The 21,491-nt window shown below is 42.0% G+C and overlaps 1 protein-coding gene across 3 annotated transcripts in view; it reads right to left on the reverse strand.

Annotated features, from left to right (window-relative positions):
- Positions 1-1,357: 1,357 nt before the first annotated feature.
- KLHL42 (kelch like family member 42) overlaps positions 1,358-21,491 on the reverse strand; it is a 34,352-nt gene continuing 14,218 nt past the window's right edge. Inside the window, exons 3-5 of one of the 3 annotated variants that reach the window (XR_012017563.1) lie at positions 20,158-20,964; positions 6,455-6,555; positions 1,358-4,672 (exon numbers count right to left, since the gene is read on the reverse strand). Coding sequence is in view for 1 of the 3 variants with exons in the window: in XM_072798494.1 (XP_072654595.1) it covers positions 20,513-20,964 (452 nt within the window). In the remaining 2 variants the exon portion in view is untranslated. Of the gene's footprint in view, positions 4,673-6,454; positions 6,556-15,715; positions 20,965-21,491 lie in introns of those variants that run through there. The other 2 variants (XR_012017562.1, XM_072798494.1) reach the window with 2 other exon arrangements.

Genomic DNA, 21,491 nt, shown 5'->3' on the forward strand with positions numbered 1-21,491 from the left:
GTGGCTCAGAGGTTGAGTGTCTGCCTTCCACTCAGGGCGTGATCCTGGGTCCGGAGATCAAGTCCTGCATCGGGCTCCTTGTGGGGAGCCTTCTTCTCCCTCTGCCTGTGTCTCTGCCTCTCTGTGTGTGTCTCTCATGAATAAATGAATGAAATATTTTAAAAAATAAAATAAAATAAATGCAAGAACCCTAGCCTTGTGTGCAAAGCCTTCCATAGTATGGCCCTAGTCTACATTTTTCATCTCATCTCCACTATGCCCCTCATCCACCACCTACACAATCACTGCTGCACAGCTCTCATGCTCCAGCCCCCTAGGGACACTCAGCAGTCTCTAAAATACAAAGCACAGTGCAGTTCAGTTCTTCAAACTTTTATTAAATGCCTACTATGTATCTAATACTGTGCTAAACTGAATAAGATATGCCTTTCAGGAGCAAAGAATCCCATGTACTTCAGCTCTCTTGTGGTTATGTTTGTTCTGTTACATTCGTCAGAAACTCCTATCTCTGTCTTTATTCATCCCAGGAAATAGTACTGAGTATGTATTAAGTGCAAGACTGTGCTATATTCTGGAAACACAAAAATGAAAGAGACACAATCTCTACTTTCTAAGTCAGATAATAGTAAGTGATATAGGTGTCACAGAGAGATACCAACTCTCTTCCCTGTTGGATTCAAGGAAGAATTTGCTGAGAAGATAATGCTGGAACTGAGAATGAGTGAAGGAAATGTGGTTCAAGAAAGAGGCAAACATCAAATTGTGAAGGGCTCAGTATACCACGTTTCCCAGCTGAAACTCCTTATACATATAGAATCTATCTGGCCCAAGCAGAGAAATGACAATGAGGATACAAATGTCTTTCATGGAATCCAATGAAAAACTGAACAGTCAGGCCTTAGGAAGGGCTGGAACTTACTTCCAGGAACTCAGTTGCAGATGGAATATTCCTCAGCCATTAGAAATGACAAATACCCACCATTTGCTTCAACGTGGATGGAACTGGAGGGTATTATGCTGAGTGAAGTAAGTCAATCGGAGAAGGACAAACATTATATGTTCTCATTCATTTGGGGAATATAAATAATAGTGAAAGGGAATAGAAGGGAAGGGAGAAGAAATGTGTGGGAAATATCAGAAAGGGAGACAGAACATAAAGACTCCTAACTCTGGGAAACGAACTAGGGGTGGGGGAAGGGGAGGAGGGCAGGGGATGGGGGTGAATGGGTGACGGGCACTGAGGGGGCACTTGACGGGATGAGCACTGGGTGTTATTCTGTATGTTGGCAAATTGAACACCAATAAAAAAATAAATTTATTATAAAAAACAAACAAACAAACAAACAAACAAAAAAAGTTGCAGAAGTTCAGACCTTTATTTCAAAGCCCTGGAATTAATGTGACTCAACTCCCAACAGTCTATTCTTGTGTCTCTTAGTTTAAACGCAAAAGAGAATCAGACTGGCCCAGTTTTGGTCAAGAGTGCATTCCTGGTTCAAGCAGGTATGACTAGAGCCACGCTGGTCATTTTCATATGCCAAGATGCTCAGAGAGCAGAGATCCTAGGCCCAGTGGATATCCTCAAAATGGTCTATGTTAGTCAGACACATAATTACTCAGAACTGAGGGCAGAAAAATCATGGCCAATTGTAGAATGCTTTGGGCTGCAAGTAAGACAGAACATGCTACAGTGGCTTAAACAAATGAAACTGAATGGTATTCTGATATACCAAGAAGTCCAGCTATAGGTTTTACTAGTGTGAGTTCAGCAGCTCATCAGTCCTAAGGCTATAATTTCTATGAGTCTCTTGGGCCCTTGCTCTTGGTCCTGCGCTGCTATAGTTCCAGTTATCACATATACATTTGAGACTTAAAAAGGGGCAAGAGTGATGCCAACTGTGTGCCTTTTCATTTGTTAGGAGAGCACAAAAGATTTCCCAAACCCTCCAAAGAGACTTGTACTTAGTTGTCATTGTCATACACAATTTATATGACCCCTTCTCATAGCAAGAGAGATTGGGAAAGCAGGAAACAATATCACAGTTAGCTTAGAACAACCATGACCTAGAACTAGACACATGAAGATCTCAAACAAAATTGTGGAAGAATCTGAGGTAACCCCCAAAGATCCCCACCTTCTGGTTTTCACACTGTTATGTAATTCCTTCTCCTTCAGTGTGGGCAAGGCTGTGACTTGCTTCCAGCCAATAAAATATGGAAAGTGATGGAATATTGGCTCTGTGATTATACTACATCATACATGATTCTGTCTTGCTAAGACTCTTTCTAGAGACTCTCTCCCCTGAACTAGCTTTGAAGAAATAAGTGGCCATGTTGGGAGACCCACATGCAAGGAGCTGAGGATAGTCTCTGAGTTGAACCAGTAACAAGACAGGATGTCAGTCCTAAAATCATAGGAAATAAATTTTGCTAACAACCTGATTGACCTCAGAAGTGGCCTCTTCCCCAGTCAAGTCTCCAGATATGAATGTAGCCCAGATAACACCTTGACACCAGCTCTGTGAGACCCTAAAGAAAGGACCCAATTAAGTTATACCCAGACTTCTGATCCACAGAAACTGTAGGATAATAAACGTGTGTTGCTTTAAATCATTAAGTTTTTGGCAATTTGTTACACAGCAATAGATAATTAACATATCAAGAGAGAATTGGGGAATATTTATGGTGGAGGTAACCAACAGCTCTTACAATACCAGTCATGTTTGATTTCATTTCTTTTGTACATAGACCATTTTTTTAAACCTACTTCCATGTTTCATTATCTTCCTTATGCTTAATCTCTAGGCCTGAAACTTAAATAAGAGATCATGAATTCCATCTTCCTTAACATCACTCCCCTTGGAAATCCCTTTATTGACTTTGACACTGCACCATCCTTGTTTCTTTCAACCTCTCCTGTAACCATGGGTGTCACTGAGGTTTACTTCTTGACCTGATACTCTTCTCTCTAGCTACATTTATCCAGCTCTCTGTTGATAGTCTACTGTTATTCTAAAGTCAAAGTGGCTGAAACTCATTATTTCTTCTCTCTCTGTCCCATAAACCAGCTTTCCTCCCAAGCCCTTCTTCTCTGTTAGTAGCATTGCAGTACTTTTCATCTTTCAGAATAAACATCTTGAAATAACCATTGATTCTCCTGTCACCCCTCATCAAATGCTAGAGATCCTCCCTCGTAATGTCTCCAAAAAGCATCCATATACTCTACTACCTTCCTGTTTCAGGACTTTAGAACCTCTTGTATCACCTCAAAGCTTGCTCGTTGATCTTCCTGCCTCCACTTCACTGCACTTCAATCAATTGTGCATCACATGCTCAGAGTTTTCATTTATCTTCTATCTAAGAATCCCTTTTATTGTTTATGCCAGTTAATTTTGAGTTTTCTCTTACAGTCAAAAACATCCTGAATTAGACTGAAAGCTTCTGTTAAGAGGTAGCTTTCTATTTAGTTTGTATTCCAGTGGCAGTCATGATTATAATATACAGTTGACCCTTCAATAATGTGGGGTTGATGGCACTGACCTTCCTCCAATTTCATACAGTAAAAAAAAGTATTCTAACTTTTGACTCCCCAAAAACTCAGCTACTAACAGCTTCCTGCTGACTGGAAGCCTTACCAATAACGTAAGCAGTCAATTAACATATATTCCATATGTTATACATATTATATAGTATATTCTTATAGTACAGTAGGCTAGAGAAAAGAAATGGCTATTAAAAAATAAGGAAGAATATACATTTACAGGGTTGTACTGTAAAAAAAAAAAATCTGTGTATAAGTGGACCCAGACAGTTCAAACCCCTGTTGTTCAAGTGTCAACTCTACTTGCAACAAATCCACATGAGTAGTAATTTACCATATTCAAGGTAGCACAAAATATGCTAGAACTTAAGACACTGACAGCTTGTAATAGTTAAGTATCTAAGAAAAATAAGTCAATTCCTTCCTTGCACAGTAGAATATGCTATTTCCTCACCAGTTGTTATGGATTGAACTACATCCCCCAAAAAGCTATGCTGCAGATGGAACCATCAGTATCTCTGACTACAATCTTCTATGGAAATGGAGTCACTGTAGATGTAATCAGTTAAAATACTAGAGCAGTCATACTAGAGCAGTATGGGCCCTTAGTCCAACAGAACTGGTGTCATTATGAGAGAGAACGCCATATGAGGATGAATGCAGTTGGAGCATCACAGCTGCAAGCTAAGGAATGCCAAGGATTACAGGCCACAACCAGAGGCTGGAATTGGCATAGAAGGATTCTATCCAGAGGTGCAGAGAAAACATGGCCCTGTCGAGACCTTGATTTGAGACTTTTTAGCCTACAGAACTGAGACAAAATTAGTTTTTGTTGTTTTGAGCCGTACAGTTTGCAGTACTTTGTCATAGCAGCCCCAGGATCATGCATATTTTTAAAACTCACATCTAAACACCAATTTTAAAGAGCTTATTCTATTTCAGTGTGACCTAGAGCCCTGTCTGTTCCCCACACCTGCTTATTAAGCCAAAGCCTGCTTTGTCCTTTCCGCTCCCCTAATTCACCAAGGCCCTACCTTCCTCCAGGCCTTCAGCATGCTGTTCCATCTGTTGGGTAACAGAGTGTCTTTTCCTGGCTGGCTCCTTCTCATCCCTCTGCTTCAGTGTCCCTTCCTAAAAAGGTTGATTTCCTTCATATTATTCACTTTCATTGCATGGTCTTCTTTTACCTTATAGCATTGTTCACAATTTTTACTCCCACCCCCACCTCCAAGAGAGTATCCCCAAGGGACAGTGCTATTCTTTTTGGGACATTACTGAATGTCTGACACCCCGAAGAACAGCTGGCACATACTAGGACACCACATACTTGAGTCCAAGGTCCTGAGATATATGCCCAATGTCAGGTACCCAGGTATTCACATACCTACACTCTGTGCACTGAAAGATGGCTGTAGATTCCTAATGTGATGGGCATGAATATATCGCAGTAAACCTTTCACAGCTTCTTGCTTTTCTAACCTTTCAAGGGAGTTCTTGGGCCTGGCCATGCGATTACTTTGGTTCTGACCAGGCAATGTGTGGAGTTACTGGAAACATCAGAGGGAAAGACTAATTGAGTCATGTTAGGGTATGGAGTACCCATTGAAGAAGAGGTAAGAAGCTGGGAAAGAGAAGAGAGACTGGGGAAGTGGGGAGATTAGAAGGGGACAGGTGAAATCAAGACACGGGACTGCCATGTCATACTCTGGCAGAGGCGACATTAAAGACAATGGTCAAAATTTCACAGTTCATTGTATGGTATGCTGTTCTTTCTCACCCCACCTCTAAGAATATCTATATTAATTTTTTCATTATTATTCTTATTCACCAAGGATTTTGGTGTCATATTTGTGATTCTTCTGGAAAGGCAACCACATACACAAGAACTCCCAGATTAATCCAACTGCTTTAAAAATCATCCCAATTACAATTTACCCTCTATCTGCTCAGACCTTTCTGCTGAGCCTCAATCCTTTGTCATTATCAGGAAAATGCGTCCCTCCATCCTCCTCTCTTGCACAACTGGATGAGGGGGCAGAGTGTCTTCTCCTGGAGTGGCTCCCTCCACACTAAAACAACTTGGATTAGCAGAAAGACAGCTTGAAAAGCTACTGGACTATAGACCTCCAGCTGATAGGACAAAGATTTCCAGAGCAGGAAAGGAAGCAGGGCACACTTGGGTGGCTCAGCGGTTGAGTGTCTGCCTTCTGCTTAGGGCGTGATCCCAGGTCTAGGGATCGAGTCCCACTTCGGGATCCCTGAGGGGAGCCTGCTTCTACCTCTGCCTATGTCTCTGTCTCTGTGTCTCTCATGAATAAATAAAATCTTTAAAGAAAAAAAAAAAAGGACGCAGGGGCTCAGGGGATATGGTCCAGCCAAGGACCCCAATTGTGAGAGACACTAGTGTTCTCCATATTAAAGTTTTGCAAAGGAATGCCTGGGTGGTTCAGTGGTTTAGCACCTGCCTTCGGCCCAGGGTGTGATCCTGGAGTCCAGGGATTGAGTCCCACATCGGGCTCCCTGCATGAAGCCTGCTTCTCCCTCTATGTCTCTGCCTCTCTCTCTGTGTCTCTCATGAATAAATAAATAAAACTTTTTAAAAAATATTTTATTTAAAAAATAAAAATAAAAAAAAATAAAGTTTTGCAAGAACCTAATCTTACAGGCCACAGATGCCTGTAAGGACTTGGGTCTCACTAGACTCTGCTTCTAACACATTCAACATGTTTTGTGGTTTTAGTGTATTTATGAGTCAAGTACTGCAAGTTGCATACTCCAAAACCTATTTTTCCTTTCTTCCATAGTAATAGATCCTATTGTGTTTTCCATATAGATCCAAATGTGTTTTTGTTTGTTGTATAACAATTTACCACAAATTTAGCAGCTTAAAATAGCCCCCGTTAACCAACTCACAGTTATGTAGGTCAGATTTCTGGTAGTGTCTGGGTTCACTGCTCGGGATGTCACAGGGCTAAAATCGAGGCATCAGCCAGGCTGGGCAAGCTCTGGAGGCTCTAGAGAAAAACCCATGTCCAAGCTCAGCATTTTTGTTTTTGTCAGAATTCAAGACCTCATGGCTATAGGACAGAGATCCCCATTTCCTTGCTCTTTGTGGGGGGCCCCTTTCAGCTCCTAGATCTGCCTGCATTCCTTGCCTCAGAGCCCTTTGATCACCTCCGCCCCCATCTTCAAGCCAGCAATGACAGGTTGAGTCTTTCTCTTGCTGCTAATCTCTAACTTCCTCCATCTCTGCCCTCTAGACCTGATTTAGAAGTCAGGCCTACCTGGATAATCTCGCTATCTTAAGCTGTTTAATTTGAAACATAACATAATCACAGGAGTGGTGTCATATCTGCAAGATCCACCTACACTCAAGCAGAGGAGATTATACAGGGTGAAGAGCACTGGAGCATCTTAGAGCTCTACCACAGACCTCTACCTCTAAGCTTGACAGATGGATCCCCAAATAAAGCCTACATTTCCCAGCCTCCCCTACACTAGGCACAGCTATGTACTGACCAAAAAAGTGTTGTATACATCTTTCCAGAAACCTCTTTAAAAATACTACCGCTGGGGGGATCCCTGGGTGGCTCAGCGGTTTAGCGTCTGCCTTCGGCCCAGGGCGTGATCTGGAGACCTGGGATCGAGTCCCGCATCCAGCTCCCTGCATGGAGCCTACTTCTCCCTCTGCCTGTGTCTCTGTCTCTCTTTCTCTCTGTGTGCCTCTCATGAATAAATGAAAATCCTAAAAAAAATTTTTAAAAAATACTATTGCCGCCCAATATATAGAGATATACATGTTCCCTTGTTTTTTATTCCTTCTTTGCTAGCTGAAATGTATAATTTAATGTCTGGAACTTTTGCAGCAACTTGGACCATAAAAATTGGAACCACATGCAAGGATGGTGGAGCAGTAGGATAGAAGGACCCTGGGTCCCTAGCCCTCTACAGAACTATACCCAGTGGTGTGCTGTTACATGTTAAACCCCAGGCTCTCTGAAGGGCAAAACCCTGATTTGTGGCATTTGCCGATTTCTGTGATATAAATACTACACGATGGCCAGTTTTCTGTTGCCGAAGTGACTTCCTTGAACTTAGAGTTGAGTAGAGATGGATGCTTGCTAACAATTGGTTCTCAAAAGCTGGGATGAGCCAGCACCATCACACCCCTGGCTGTCACAGCTCTAAGCTGCCTGCCTCCAGACTTCTGGGTTTGTTTGTTTGTTTTTTAAAGATTTTATTTATTTATTATGAGAGACACACAGAGAGAGGCAGAGACAAAGGCAGAGGGAGAAGCAGGCTTCCTATTGGAGCTGGGATGCGAGACTCGATCCCAGGACCATGACCTGAGCCAAAGGCAGATGCTCAACCACTGAGCCACCCAGGTGCCTGTGGGCTTCTGTTTCATCAGAGAAAAAGAACCTTCACCTTACAGTTATTTTAGGGTTTCTGTTGCATGCAGACAAACCTGAGTCTAGGATAATTTTCCCCAGTTTTCTTTCTCAACACTAACTTTTTCTTCACATGAGCTTTTCTGTGTGTTGGATGGGTCCGGACCTAAACAGACGGTGGTTATGGTGCAGGGGTTTCCCTTGAGCGGCATCCCTGACAGCTGCCGTTTCATCCCAGCCCTCTCAGCAAGATTCACCCCAGCAACTTAAAGAGTAGGGCCTGACTCACCTTACAAACCTCAGAAGGAAACAGAAGAGTGCCAGAGAAACAGTAATCACCATGCTTTACAGAGTCCTCTGGGCAGGCACTGTGATGGGAAACATTTGAAGCAATGCACCAAACCCAGGAGGATGTGACATTAAAGTCCCTCTTTACAAAGCTGCCTCTGAAGACTAGTGAAGTTTGAGGCCCACAAGAGCGCAGAAGAGGCTTCAGAACAAATAAACCTCAGCGCTGCTAGAAAATACCTATTCACCTCTCTGAAAACAGAACTGAGAAAACACCGCAGGCCAAGGCTTTTTCTTTCAATTTTAGTAGCACAGAATCGCCGTGCGGGAATGTGCCACAGCGAAAGGGCTGGACATTTAGCCACTAGCCGGGAGCCCAGAGCCTGGAGCTGGCCAGAAAATGCACCCCACTCTCTGTAATAGAAATTTGTACCAGGAGCACTGGCTACTCTGTGACAAGACAGCTTGACGTCCTTAGCTGAACCTGGAACCCAACAATGGTGCCGACAATCCTGGCAAACACAGTCTCTCATTCACTACTTCAGCTCTCTGCACTCCAGCATCATTTCAAAATGTAAGATTTCAAGGTCCTCCTTTTGTAGGAGCTGTTTTGGAGTAATGGTATTGACTGCATATGATCGATCCACCTGGATCCTCATTAAATCCCCTTCTGCAGTTGTGTCCGGTCATGGAAGGGGTCAAATCCTCAAATAATCAACCAGATTTCCTCCAGGGGCCCCTTCGGTGAGGTTATTACTCTCACAATCTAGGAAGAGTGGTTACAAGAAATAGGCGCAGCTGTCGTACACAGAGTATCTACCATATGTGAGATCCTGCGGGAAGTGTTTATGTTTTCTCAGGTGATCTTGGTAAGAAATCAATGAGACACCTGGTATCATTACCTGCGTCCCACAAATGAGGACATTGAGGACTGTGGGGTTGAGGCCAGGTCACCAGCTAGTGAGAGCGGAACTGCTATTTGCATTCAGGCTGCCTGAGCTCAGACTTCTCGGAAAGAGGCCTTTGGGTGTGGGTTCTGGATCCTTCACAGAGCAGGGCTGAGGCAGGCATGTCTCAGACCAAGTGAGCACAGGGCTGACTTTCCTGGGATGCAGACTGGGCTCAGTGTCACAGGGCTTTTAGAGGCGGATAAAAATGTTTTACTTGTAATTTCTTTTAATATCAGAAGAAAAACATAAATATATAATAATGACTCCATCTATTTGTCTACACCAACATAATCAAAAAATGTAATTTTTAATATCTTTTGTGGAAAAGGAGGCACGTGAATGCAAAAGTGCCAAGGACCTGTGAAAGTCATAACGCAGCCCAGACTAAGGTAGTAAAAGTAGATGGCATTGCTGTGGGCACCACACAGATGAGAAAAAGGTCAGAATGTTCTCTCACAATTGAGTGCTTTTGCTTAAAGAGAGTGCGTTCCCTGTTAAAGTCTCAGAAGATTGTCAGAGTTTGGGCTACAGAATATTCAGGTAATGACAATAATAATAAACAGGGTTAATGAATACTCCTTATCTGTTCCTTATCCTGATTGGCTAGTCAGATAAGAAAACTGAATAAATCAGGAACCATTGATTGTTATGATATATAACATCCTAGATCCCTGCCACTGGATGTTTAATTTTCTTTCTTTTTTTTTTTTTTTTTTTTTTAAGATTTTATTTATTTGTTCATGAGAGACACAGAGACAGAGAGGCAGGGACAGAGGGAGAAGCAGATTCCCCACAGAGAGCCCGCTATGGGACTCAATCTCGGATCCTGGGATCATTCCCTGAGCCAAAGGCAGACGCTCAACCACTGAGCCAGGCGTCCCTCATTTTTTTAAAGTAGTTATGGAACAGGCCTCTATCTAGTGCCTCCACAGAACTAGAGATTTACCATGGCTGGTATACTCCAAAACATACAACAAATGTGTCAGATGGTTCCTAGGATGGGAGCAGTGCCACCCTGACTCCACAGATTGTTGGTTTTGTTCTGAAGAATCACCTTCCCACCCTGGGCACAGTCTTGGTGGGACTTGCCATCAAGGTGCCCTGCCCTGTCTTGGGGTGGGCAGGCCTCTCTAGCTGGACGGTCAGGACGCTCACTTGTTGAATTTCCATGGTGAGCAGATGACGTGGGGCCAGAAGTCAACTAGAATGCCTTTATCTCCTGGGCAGAGCCCTGAGGAGATCGTTCTGGAGGTCCCAGTTGCCATGGATGCCACAGTTCCCATAGCTTCTTTGATTTCCTTTTAAATATTGAGCCAACCTGTATATTTTTAGTATTTTTTCCATCTTCTTTTTCTTTCTTTTCTTTTTTTAATTAGCTAGAGTCAATATCTGGTGCTTTCAAAAGAATTCCAATTGGCGAGTACCTTCCAGGTATTCGAGGGTGGCAGAAATCATTCTGTGTGGGACACTATACACCGATAGCACTAACTTCACAAATATCATGGAAACCTGCTAACTCATGCACTTAGCTAAGAAAAATGCCTTGTTTTTCATTAAAAATATAAATAAAAATTAATTAACTAGAAATCAAAGCATGATTAACAGTAGGGGACTAATCTATTCTATTCTTTTAGATTTATGATTATAGGGGGCACCTGGGTGGCTCAGTGGTTGAGCATCTGCCTTTGGCGTGATCCTGGGGTCCTGGGATCGAGTTTCGCATCAGTCTCATCACAAGGCACCAACTTCTCCTTCTGCCTTTCTGTGTGTCTCATGAATAAATAAATAAAATCTTAAAAAAAAAAAAAGATTTATGATTACAAAAAGATACTCCCTGATGAGGAGGTGGAGAGCTGGGGGAAATATACAACTCAAAGCAGACCTCCTTTCATGTAATGGGTCCCCTCTCGCCAAATGGCATTATGTAGAAAATAACATCAATTAAAAAGTTCTAGAAGAAGATTTAGTATTTATTATTGGTTGAGTTGTGTTCCCTCCAGAAAAAGATGAAGTCCTAACCCCCTGGTACCAAGGAATTGACTTTCCTTGGCAAGTAGATTTGTTGCAGCTGTAACTAATTATGGTGTGATCTCACTCAAGAAGGGTGGGCTCCTAGTCCCATGTGACATCCTAAAGCAGCCATGAAATACAAGCAGAACAGCACGTGGTAATGAAGGCAGAGACAGGATCAACGCAGCTACAAACCAAGGAGCACCAGGTTGCCAGCAAACCACCACAAGCTTGGAAGAGGCAAGGAAGGAATCCTCTACAGGTTTCAGAGGGAGCATGGCCCTACTGAAACCTTGGTTTTGGACTTCTAGCCTCAAACTGTCAGACAGTAAGTTTCTGTTGTTTTAAGCCACCCACTTTGTAATATTTTGTTTTAGAAGCCTAGGAAGGTAATACAGTACCTCCATCCCCAGACTTTCAAAAAGACATGGCTTCAATTGCAGAAACTTTGATAAAATAAGGTGAGCAGGCAAATGTATATATACACACCAGACCATGAGAAAAATCAACTCTAGCCACAAACCACTTGTATCACAGTGCCTCTTTTTAGATCCCTTGCCTCTGATTTCTTGTCCTTCCACCCAGCACTACCTTGACATCTGCCAGGGTTGGAAGTGATGTGAGCAGGGCTCTCTCTGTTCCATGGACTCCCTCACCCTTCAGGAAGCTCTTTGCAGCCCACCTCCTCCTCCTCACCCCGCACTGGGGCAGGGGGAAGGATCAGGCCACAGACGGGAAACTGGCCCTCTGTCACCGAGTCAACAGACTTTCCTGTAACAATGTCTGACTAGTTTTCTATTCTCTTTCCATCTAGTATTCAAATTCTGGAAACTGTATATTTGTGGCATTCAATTTAGATTTTACAAAAAGAAGTCACTTCTTTAAGTGACAATACTATTGCTCCAGCCCTAATATTGATTCTATTCACAAGGAACTAACAAAGTGATGGGGCTCGATTCCCATTTTCCTGTAGTGCTCCTGAGCTCTGGCATCACTACTATTTGTGGGCAAATTTCCTTTCCAGCCCCAAGCAGAGGCTGAAACTTCTCCTACCTGTTTGATGGGTTATGTACATTGGTTGAAGAGAAAAGTACACTGTAAGGTATTTCTAATAAAAGTTGCTGATCAAAAAAACCACTAACTTAATTCCTTTAAGGAAATATTATGGCTGGATATACCAAAACCTACATTTCTTTTTAGAAAACCCAACGAGGCTTCAAGGCCTTCCAAATTCAACAAATATGTTAAGAATCTGCTGTGCACAAGGCTTTGCTGTATTCTCTGACTAAGCATGATAAAAAATGAATAAGACACCATATCATCAAGGAAACTGCAATCTAGAACAGGAATAAGAAACACACAGAAGAACTATTATGTAACTGTCATAGGAATTATCTTTCATAATACTATGCAGCCAGTACTTAGCTTACTTCACCAAGACTAACAGCTTACTACTCACCAAGGCTAGTTGCAAGATCTCACTGCAATATGCCCACAGAACGTTGCACCCAAAGCTCTCCTATCATAAACTCTGCCCAGTTTCAAAATCTGCCTTAAAAGCATCCAGCCCAGGCCTGAAAACCTGACTTCCTCCTTCTGAGATGTGGCTAAGACTCGAGGTAATGTTCCTCCCTCACTGCAGTAAGCCTAACAAGCTTAGCTCAGATTGTTCAGATGGTCTTTTCAGGATACAACAGTTGACACCCCTTTCTTTTGGCATGAAGAACCCCTGTTATCTGGTATTCATTCATTCCATGTGGTTGGGCTGGAGTTTTCCCTCCAAGCCTCTAGCCACAGTGGTTACCCTAGGGATGGACACATGACCTCAGCTGGTCTCAACAAAGTCTTGATAAAAAGTTTGGTACTTGGGATGGGATGTTCCAGCTATCTAACACTGAAATGTGGGACCAGCTAAACAAAGATGAAGGGTGGAATGAGTAGGATTCTCCATCCCTATCCTTGTGTGAGAAACAAGGTAACTGGCTATACTGCTTTATCTTGTGATTCAAATCTGTGGGAGAAATGACGGAAACACATCAGGATCTTGGAATGTGTTAGTTACCTCTTGATGGCTTCAGTAAGGTATTTTAAGAAAGGCATTAGTTGCTGGCCATGCTAGCCCATTTGAACATATAAAGAAAACAGCCAGCGGCTTTGGTAATAATAACAACTCATGTTCCCTGTGTGCTATATGCCAGGTGCCCTTCCGAGGGTCCATGTGGATCTCCTCATTCAATGTTCATAATAACTCCACTGGGTGGATGCAGTTGTTATCTGTACTTTACAGTTAAAAGAAAATCTGAGGGGCAGCCTGGGTGGCTCAGCAGTTTAGCGCAGTCTTCAACCCAGGGCCTGATCCTGGAGACCCGGGATCCAGTCCCACATTGGGCTCCCTGCAGGGAGCCTGCTTCTCCCTCTGCCTGTGTCTCTGCCTCTCTCTCTCTCTCTCATGAATAAATAAATAAAATCTTAAAAAAAAAAAAATCTGAGGCTCAGGTAGATAGAGTAACCTGACCAAGGCTAAACAGCTAGAAGGTGGTGGAACTGGGAAGCAGACTCAGCCAGTCTTGCTCTGGCACCCAGGCTTTTCCCCGTTCTGCCTCCAACAGGCAGGCAATGGCAAAGGGTCAGGTGACATTTGCCTTGCCTTGCAGAACTGCAAGAACCAGAGCCTCAAAAAAAAAAAAAAAAAAAAGATAAAGAACCAGAGCCTCTGTTTCAATCAAAGGTGTATGAACAAATAGGGAAAATATAGTAGGGACCGGGCCTTCAGAACAGGCAAAGACACAGTGGGAATGTATGCCCAGAACCCCTCCCAAACACCTCCTGCCACAGAGAAGCAGTCATTTCTATGAAAGCAACATTCCCTGGGATGTACACTAGCAAGGGCAGACCCCTACTATTGCAGGCTTTCCCAAAGCTGAGATGAAGGGATTGGCGCCATTAAGCTGAGGGTAAAGACTATGGGCAGGAAGACAGATATTACAAAGATGGGCTCTCTAGATGTGGGCCTTTAGCCCATGGAGTTGCCAGAGATCAGACCCACCAACCTCTAATTGGGTTCTTAAAGGGGTTTTATCTCCAAAGAAATGTTTATGGCCTGCGAAGAGGATCCCCTAGTCTCTCCAGAAATTCTCAGTTCTCCCCACACACCGCCCCCTCCAATAAACCATTCCAATAGGAAGAGGACTACCGCATTGGCACAGCCTCTTGGGCAGGGCTGTGGAACATTCTACTACAAGACAGAAGCAAGGGTTCCCAGATCAGTTGACCAGAAACCCACTCCATCATTGGAGCAGGGAGCATTTGCTAGCCTTCACCTGCAGGGAAAAGTATAGTCCACAGTTTGGACCAGTAGACTGCAGTCAGTCTTCTCTTCTCCCTTTTCCCAAATAGCAATGCGTGACCGGTAATGCCTCTGGTTCCCCAGTCATAATGTGGGATAATACTGTATTGACCATATGGGATTGTTGTGAGGATTAAATCAGTTAAATTTTCAAAAATGCTTGGAATTACTCACACAGAATAAGAACTCAGTTCATGGTGGGTGTGGTTGTTTTGGTGTGTCTTGAGTGTGTAGGAAATAATTTGGATTATTCGTGATAGATTGTCAGAACTTAGTAGTCATTCATCGGTGTTCAGGATGAACATACCCTGACAACCCTGGACTTGGGGATGCAATAAGCTGTGATGTCATCCAGCAGTGACTGGATCTGATTTTTGACTGTTTCCCTTGCTGTAAAGGTGGGTATGTCTTAGGTTTCTTATGAGGTAGCAGTATTATTTTAAGTTGGATCATTCTTAAAATTGTATGTATAAGGTGGGCATGTGTGAGCAGGTAGGTTCCTGCACGAGAGGCAATCAAAGGATAGAAAGGAATGGACATCTCTGGGGTATCATCTAGTAGCTGAACCTCATTTTGTAATGCTGCCACCCCCAGCATCCCCCTCACCAGCCTCAAAAGCAGGAGTTGTGGGGCACCTGGGTGGCACAGTTGGTTAAGCCTCCTGCTCTTGGTTTTGGCTTAGGTCATGATCTTGGGGTCCTGAGATCGAGTCCCACATCAGGCTATACACTCAGTGGGGAGTCTGCTTGAGATTCTTTCTTCTGTCCCTCTCCTCCACCCGTGTGCTTTCTCTCTCTCTCTCAAATAAATAAATAAATCTTAAAAAAAAAAAAAAAAAAGGCAAGGAGCTGTGTTTCAGTTTTCCAGGAGTGAGGGGTGCTTAAAAACAGTGAGAAATATTAGAAGACGGGGTGGAACAGGTTGTGGTGGGCTGTAATTGCTGTTGAATTCTAAGGATTCAGAGATCTTCCTTCCAGATCCCTCTTCTCCAAACACAAAAGGCTCTCACAACCTCTGCTACCCCATGTGGTCCATCTTCCAACAGGACTACTGCCTCTCTAGCCAGTTCCTAAGCGTTAGTCTAGCCTTCCCTGCAAGTCAGGCGTCCTCCACCTGAGGGCCCTGTTTCCTCTCAGCTCTGGCACAGCCCTGACCCCACAGCTGGTACACAGTACCTAATGGACAACAATTTGGATTGTTAAGATTTAGAACTATTTTATTTGAAGAGATTTTCTTCTATAGTTCTAGTTATAAACACAGAACGAATGCTATTTGAGTGCATCATAGGCATCATTGTATTTGAATGAATAGTATCATAATGTTTACACTTTAAGCCACAACTTGAAGACACAATACAACCTTTTTAACAAAGTGTCAGTAATAACAAAATGTAATTGTTCATTCTACAGATTATCAATTTTCCTAAAATGACCACTAGATAGGAAAACATTGTAGAGACATCTAAAGAACCCCTATTAAGATTTTTCTTAGAAAAATGACACAATAATGCAAATTACATTTTCTTTTTCTTTACTAGTAATAAACTCTGACATCCATTTGAGAAAGCACCAGCCAATCCTACCAAAGTCATCTCAGCACCCTTTTGCTCCTCAAAATTGACCATCTTTTACATTTAATGTCTCCTGTAGGAATGAATAAAAATGGTTATGTCAAGTGCAGAAGTTAGCATATGTCAACTGGTGTGTATTTTATACCGTGTTCCTAAATTAACATGAGAAAATGAAAAATAAGAAATATTCTTATGTAAATGAAACATAAGGACAGAAAACCACTCTAATAGCTATCACACAGGTGAAGTTAACTGACTTTAAGTCGGGACAAGTGTCTTAATAACCATCTAGTAATACTTTTTATAGAAGTGTTTTGCAGGCATAGGTACAGACACGTGTACAGCTCACCTCTCTCCCGATACTCATTTCCCTGATTTTGCTCCTGCTTCTCATGGGATCAAGCTGCTGAGCCCTTAGCCACATATGCTGTGGTTCCTAGTAATTACCTTTACAGCAGATCACATATAATTTTTCTTTTGAAAAATGAAGTACAGAGAAGACTATGAAAAATAGTGGGGGAAAAAAGCATACCATTAAAACAGAAACATAGGTTGTGATGTTCAAATTTAGAGAAAAACTGGTTCGTTATAATTGTTAGTAGATCATGAAGCAGTGAACAGATTGGACCAGGACTGAAGAGGAAGCCAGGCCAGAGAGCCCCAGGATGCCTGACAAAAGCAGGCATCTTTGAGGACACTGGTTACAATGATTACAGTAAACATTTTCACAAGGCTGTAAGCTCTCCCAGGTCAGGGAACATGGCTCATTTATGACTATATCCCTAGTCTTAATATTGTCCTCCACACAATAGACTTTCAGTAAGTATTTCTGGGAACCAGGGAACAGAGCTGAATCAGCTCAGTGTTTTCAAAGCCATTTTGGATGTAATCTACTCACCTAATTCATTCATTCCTCTAAGGCAGGGATGACAAATGAACTTCATCTCACTCTGAGGGATGGGCAATGGATGCCTGGAAGCACTGATGACATGGATTGAGACCAATTCCTGGCACAGAGGAAAGGAGTGCTACTCATTCATAATGCCACCATCAGAGAGTGGTGGCACAGATGTTATATATTCCCCATCCCTGGTCTAGGAAAAAGGCATCCAACAACTCACCCATCTTCCCTTTCTGTCACTATGCTGCCTCACGAATGCTCTGCATTAAGCCACTGCTCATTAGATGTTGGTTGATCAAGAAGGCCAAGGCCTTTCCACTCGATTTACCTGTGTGGCCAAACAGGTATGGTCATGACTTTACCTGGAAATCTGAAAACATGGCATCCACAATGCTCATTAAGTAAGTCTTTATTGAAAGAAAATAAGCATTTACTTCTAATACCCTTTGGAGAGAAAGAGCTTGTCCATCTCAATACAACTTTAATTGATGTCTAAGGCATTTGGAATTACTTGGGATTTTGGTTCAAAAAAAAAAACATGGCCGAGTTCAATTCTCTTTGGTATTCATGCTTAATCTTAATCTATTTGTTTCTTAGTAGAATCCATAACCTTCTCAGTACTTCATTGTTATGACTTAACCAACACTGTTGAAATAACTCATATATTTTCATCAGAAAAACTTTGAAGGATGCTAAGGGGAGAGGCCTCTGAAACCAAGGGTCTTAAGAAGAAAGCCAGGAAAAATGACAGGAAGAACCAACCTCCCTCTACCAATCCACACTCAGGATTCACTCTGCCACTCAGACTATTCTTAGTAAAATGGGTTGCTTCTGGCAGGATGGCTCCCACTATCAGGGGTCCTCCACTAACTCCCCTCTCTGCAGTGGGAGGTTAGTACCCCTCAGAAGTATTTCAGAAAAGAAGGATGAAGCATTTGGAGGAAGGAAGAAAATGGAAGGATATCATCAAAGAGCACTACATTGTATACCTAAAACTAATATAACACTGTATATTAACTATACCGGAATAAAAATAAAAATTAAAAAAAAAGGCAAAGTCCTGGGGGATGACGGGATTTTCAATGCAACATTCCCTCATCATAGGTAGAGTCTTTAATACAACACTGGCACCAATACGAGAACAGAGCTAAATTAAAATTATCCTCAAAATGCCAATGTAGCTCACGTGCACGGCAGGAAGAAGGGTGACCCAAATCCACAGATCTGTTCCTACTGCACATTGTGCCTTGCCCAAGTACCACTGGCAGTCCAGAGTAACAAAACTTTGTTAAAAGTCTGTGTATCTTAGAGCTATAATATGCCACGACATGTGCGTGCACACACACATACACACACAGATAATATGCACATATACACACACATCAAACCTGGTTTATAAAAAGAACTTTGTGGATCAGAGTATTCCTTCACTTGGTCCAAGAATCTAATTGTTGGCATTAGGAAAACACATCCAAAGAATGTAATCAGGAAGAGAACTGGTTGGCAGCAATATTACATTTTATATGATGTGGTTATTTACAAGCTAAGGTCAAATTGTCCAGAACTAATTCAACTGGCTAGAATCTTCTGGATATACAAGGTTAAGCTTTAAAAAAATTAAAATTTGTAGCAACAAAAGTCAACACTATCTAAAATAAATTAGATTTTTAAATATATGCAATGAAATTATAGGTCACTGGAAATTCAATTACATAATGAATATAAATTAATATAAATCTATTATTAGAGTACCATCCCCAAGATGATTTCAGTTCCGAGTTTTAAAAAAAAAGGCTAAGTATTTGAGAATAAATGGATATGGCTTAGAAACCCTTAAGTAGTGTAAGTAGAGTACTGGTATGATTATTTGGTAACAAGATCAAAGAGCTGTCTCCAAGTCCACAACAAAGGCTTGCCTCATTTTACTTAATAGTCCTGAAAAGTTGTGCAAATAGGATTTTTATAACCAGATCCTGATTTTAACTCCACTAGCTGGCCATGGTTGTTAAAGAAACCCTGCAGTGACTCTTCTGATGACCTGAAGAGCTCTGCTGAAGTGATCAACCCCTCTGCACCACATCTGCATGGCGAATACACGCCGGAAGCAGCGGGTAAGTGCGGAATGCATGGATTTGCCATGATTTTTTTTTCCTGCGGGACTTTCTTAAAGTGAGACATGCTGTAACTGGAACGTTAGAACAGAAAGATGGACTCCAGCTCACGGCTTCACTGATTCCATCACAAAAGATCAGAGAAGTTCAGAAAGAATAAGATTTCTCTAAGTATACATTTTCAAAGGGATGGACCTATGACTGGCAGCAGCTTTTATTCGTGTTAGGTGACTTACTGAAAACAACTGCTGGAGCTTGGTTCCATTCAACAACCAAGGCAAGAAGTGAACCTACCTAAATCCAGAGAAGCCACCAGAAGCCGTACCATCTCTAAAAGAGCCCCTTCTCTCTCCAGCACAAATGTTCTACAGCTATCCTCACCTTACCTCATAAGAGCAAAGCATGAATTAAAAGGTTAAGATTAAATTAGAGAGATGCCTGATCTAAAGATGACAGTTATCTTTCTTACCCCAAAAAAGAGAACTAAGTCAAATACATTCATTAAAAGTAACTCTTAAAGGCATTTTTTTTCCTTATTTGGCCTTTCCTTCCCTTCCCATTTAAATTTAAGACTCAATTTCAAAAATATATATATGTATATATATCTCCATCCTTTTAAACAATATATCCTCTCTTTTAAACAATACAGAATGCCTAGCCATGCAACTTATCTAACCACATAAATTTGCAACCTGCTACCTAAATAAAATAAGAGGTTACATCTGCCTATCTATTCAGTACACATAATTGCAAAAAAGTTTGGAAAAATAGCTGAGAAGGTTTTAAGCAAGAGAGGGAGGACTGGATGCTGTAAGAACTATAGGGCTCCATCATTGTAAGCTTCCTAAAAGATAGTGTAAATAAAATATCTAAATACAGAACCCGATTTTTAAACCACTGGAAGGATATGTGGGGAGAAAAGGGGCAAATGACAATGTTAATATAAATATTTGTCAAGTATGTGAAGAACAACAACAAAAATCTCTCACTGAAGGTATTAATGATATTTCAAGTGACCTAAATAAAATGGATTTTAAAATGATCTTTACCATTCACGTCAGTTATTGACTTTGGCCCTTTACTAAAGCAGACACAATGAATCTTCTTTTTGATGATCAGTTTCAGTCACTGGCCCAAGGGTATCATATTTGGATGAAAATATTATCATGGATTTGCTCCCATCATTTAAAAATCAATAATTAAAAAAATAATAAAGTTGGTCTCTTTTCTCCACGTGTTTTCAAGTAATTAGTTCAAGTAAGCTTATTTACAGCTATTGTACATGTGACCTACTTTAACTCATGTTTTCCCTTTAGAAATCGGTCTCCCTTGAAATGGGATACTACATTTTTTTTCCTTTTTCTGTCTTGAACCAGGTTTCTTTTAAATCCTCAGTCAGTTCAGTCATGTTTCTGCTTTATTGGGCAGATAAAGAGAGGAAACCAGCAAGTTGTGTCCAAAGGCTGGGAAACGCCTAAATGCTTCCCAACTATCTGAAAAGATGTTGTATTTGAGGAAAACTCGATGTTCCAAGCTGGTTGACAGGGTAACGTCTCTGCTCATGATGTAGATGCCATCATTGTGAAGTGCGCAAGTCAAGTTAAGACCCGATTTGGATGTGTTCTCCTTGAGGTAGAGCCACTGCCTTGTGACAGTGTTGTAGGACTGCACGGTGAGCATGTCCTCGCTCTGGCTGCTCCTCCGGTTGGGCCCCAGTTCATGCAGACATCCCCCCACGATGTAGATGGTCTCCTCAACAGATACCATCTGCTGCTTGCGAATGTGGACATCGCAGGTTTCAAAGAGCGTCCAGATGTCGGCAGAGGGGCAGTACTGCAAAATGTTCATGTTGCGGTCTGAAATGAAGAAAGAGGTCAAATGATGACACAGACATAAGTGACACCACCGTCTGCCTAAGCTGTAATAAACACCGACCCCCACCTGAATAATTTGGTAACAGAGAGGCAAAACTATTTCAGAGAAGCAGAGGTTGGAAAAACAGTTCTCGAAATGACTAGGAGGTGATCTGTTTAGATTCATTCCCATAATCCAATCAGGTGTGTCCCCTCCCTGGGAGGCTCTCAGAATCCAGAGGGCCAGGACATGGCCAGCTGTGATTGGAGCATACCCTCCTCCTCCCTGGTACCCCTACACAGTTTAGAACCACCAAAATCCATGTAAAAAGAATCAGCGCCTGGAACTCTCTTCAACAGCTACAGAATTACTGACTTCTTAATACAGATGATAGGCTGAGCCCGAAGAGGATCTACTTTTGATAGCCAACTATACTAAATAAGACAAGTGAGCCAAGCAAGATCTTCAGGGGCTAGTCTAAAGGAAATCACACAATTGCAATCAGGAGAAACCCAAGAAACTATCACCT

Source organism: Canis lupus, chromosome 25 (assembly GCF_048164855.1).
Source record: "Canis lupus baileyi chromosome 25, mCanLup2.hap1, whole genome shotgun sequence".
NCBI lineage: Eukaryota > Metazoa > Chordata > Mammalia > Carnivora > Canidae > Canis > Canis lupus.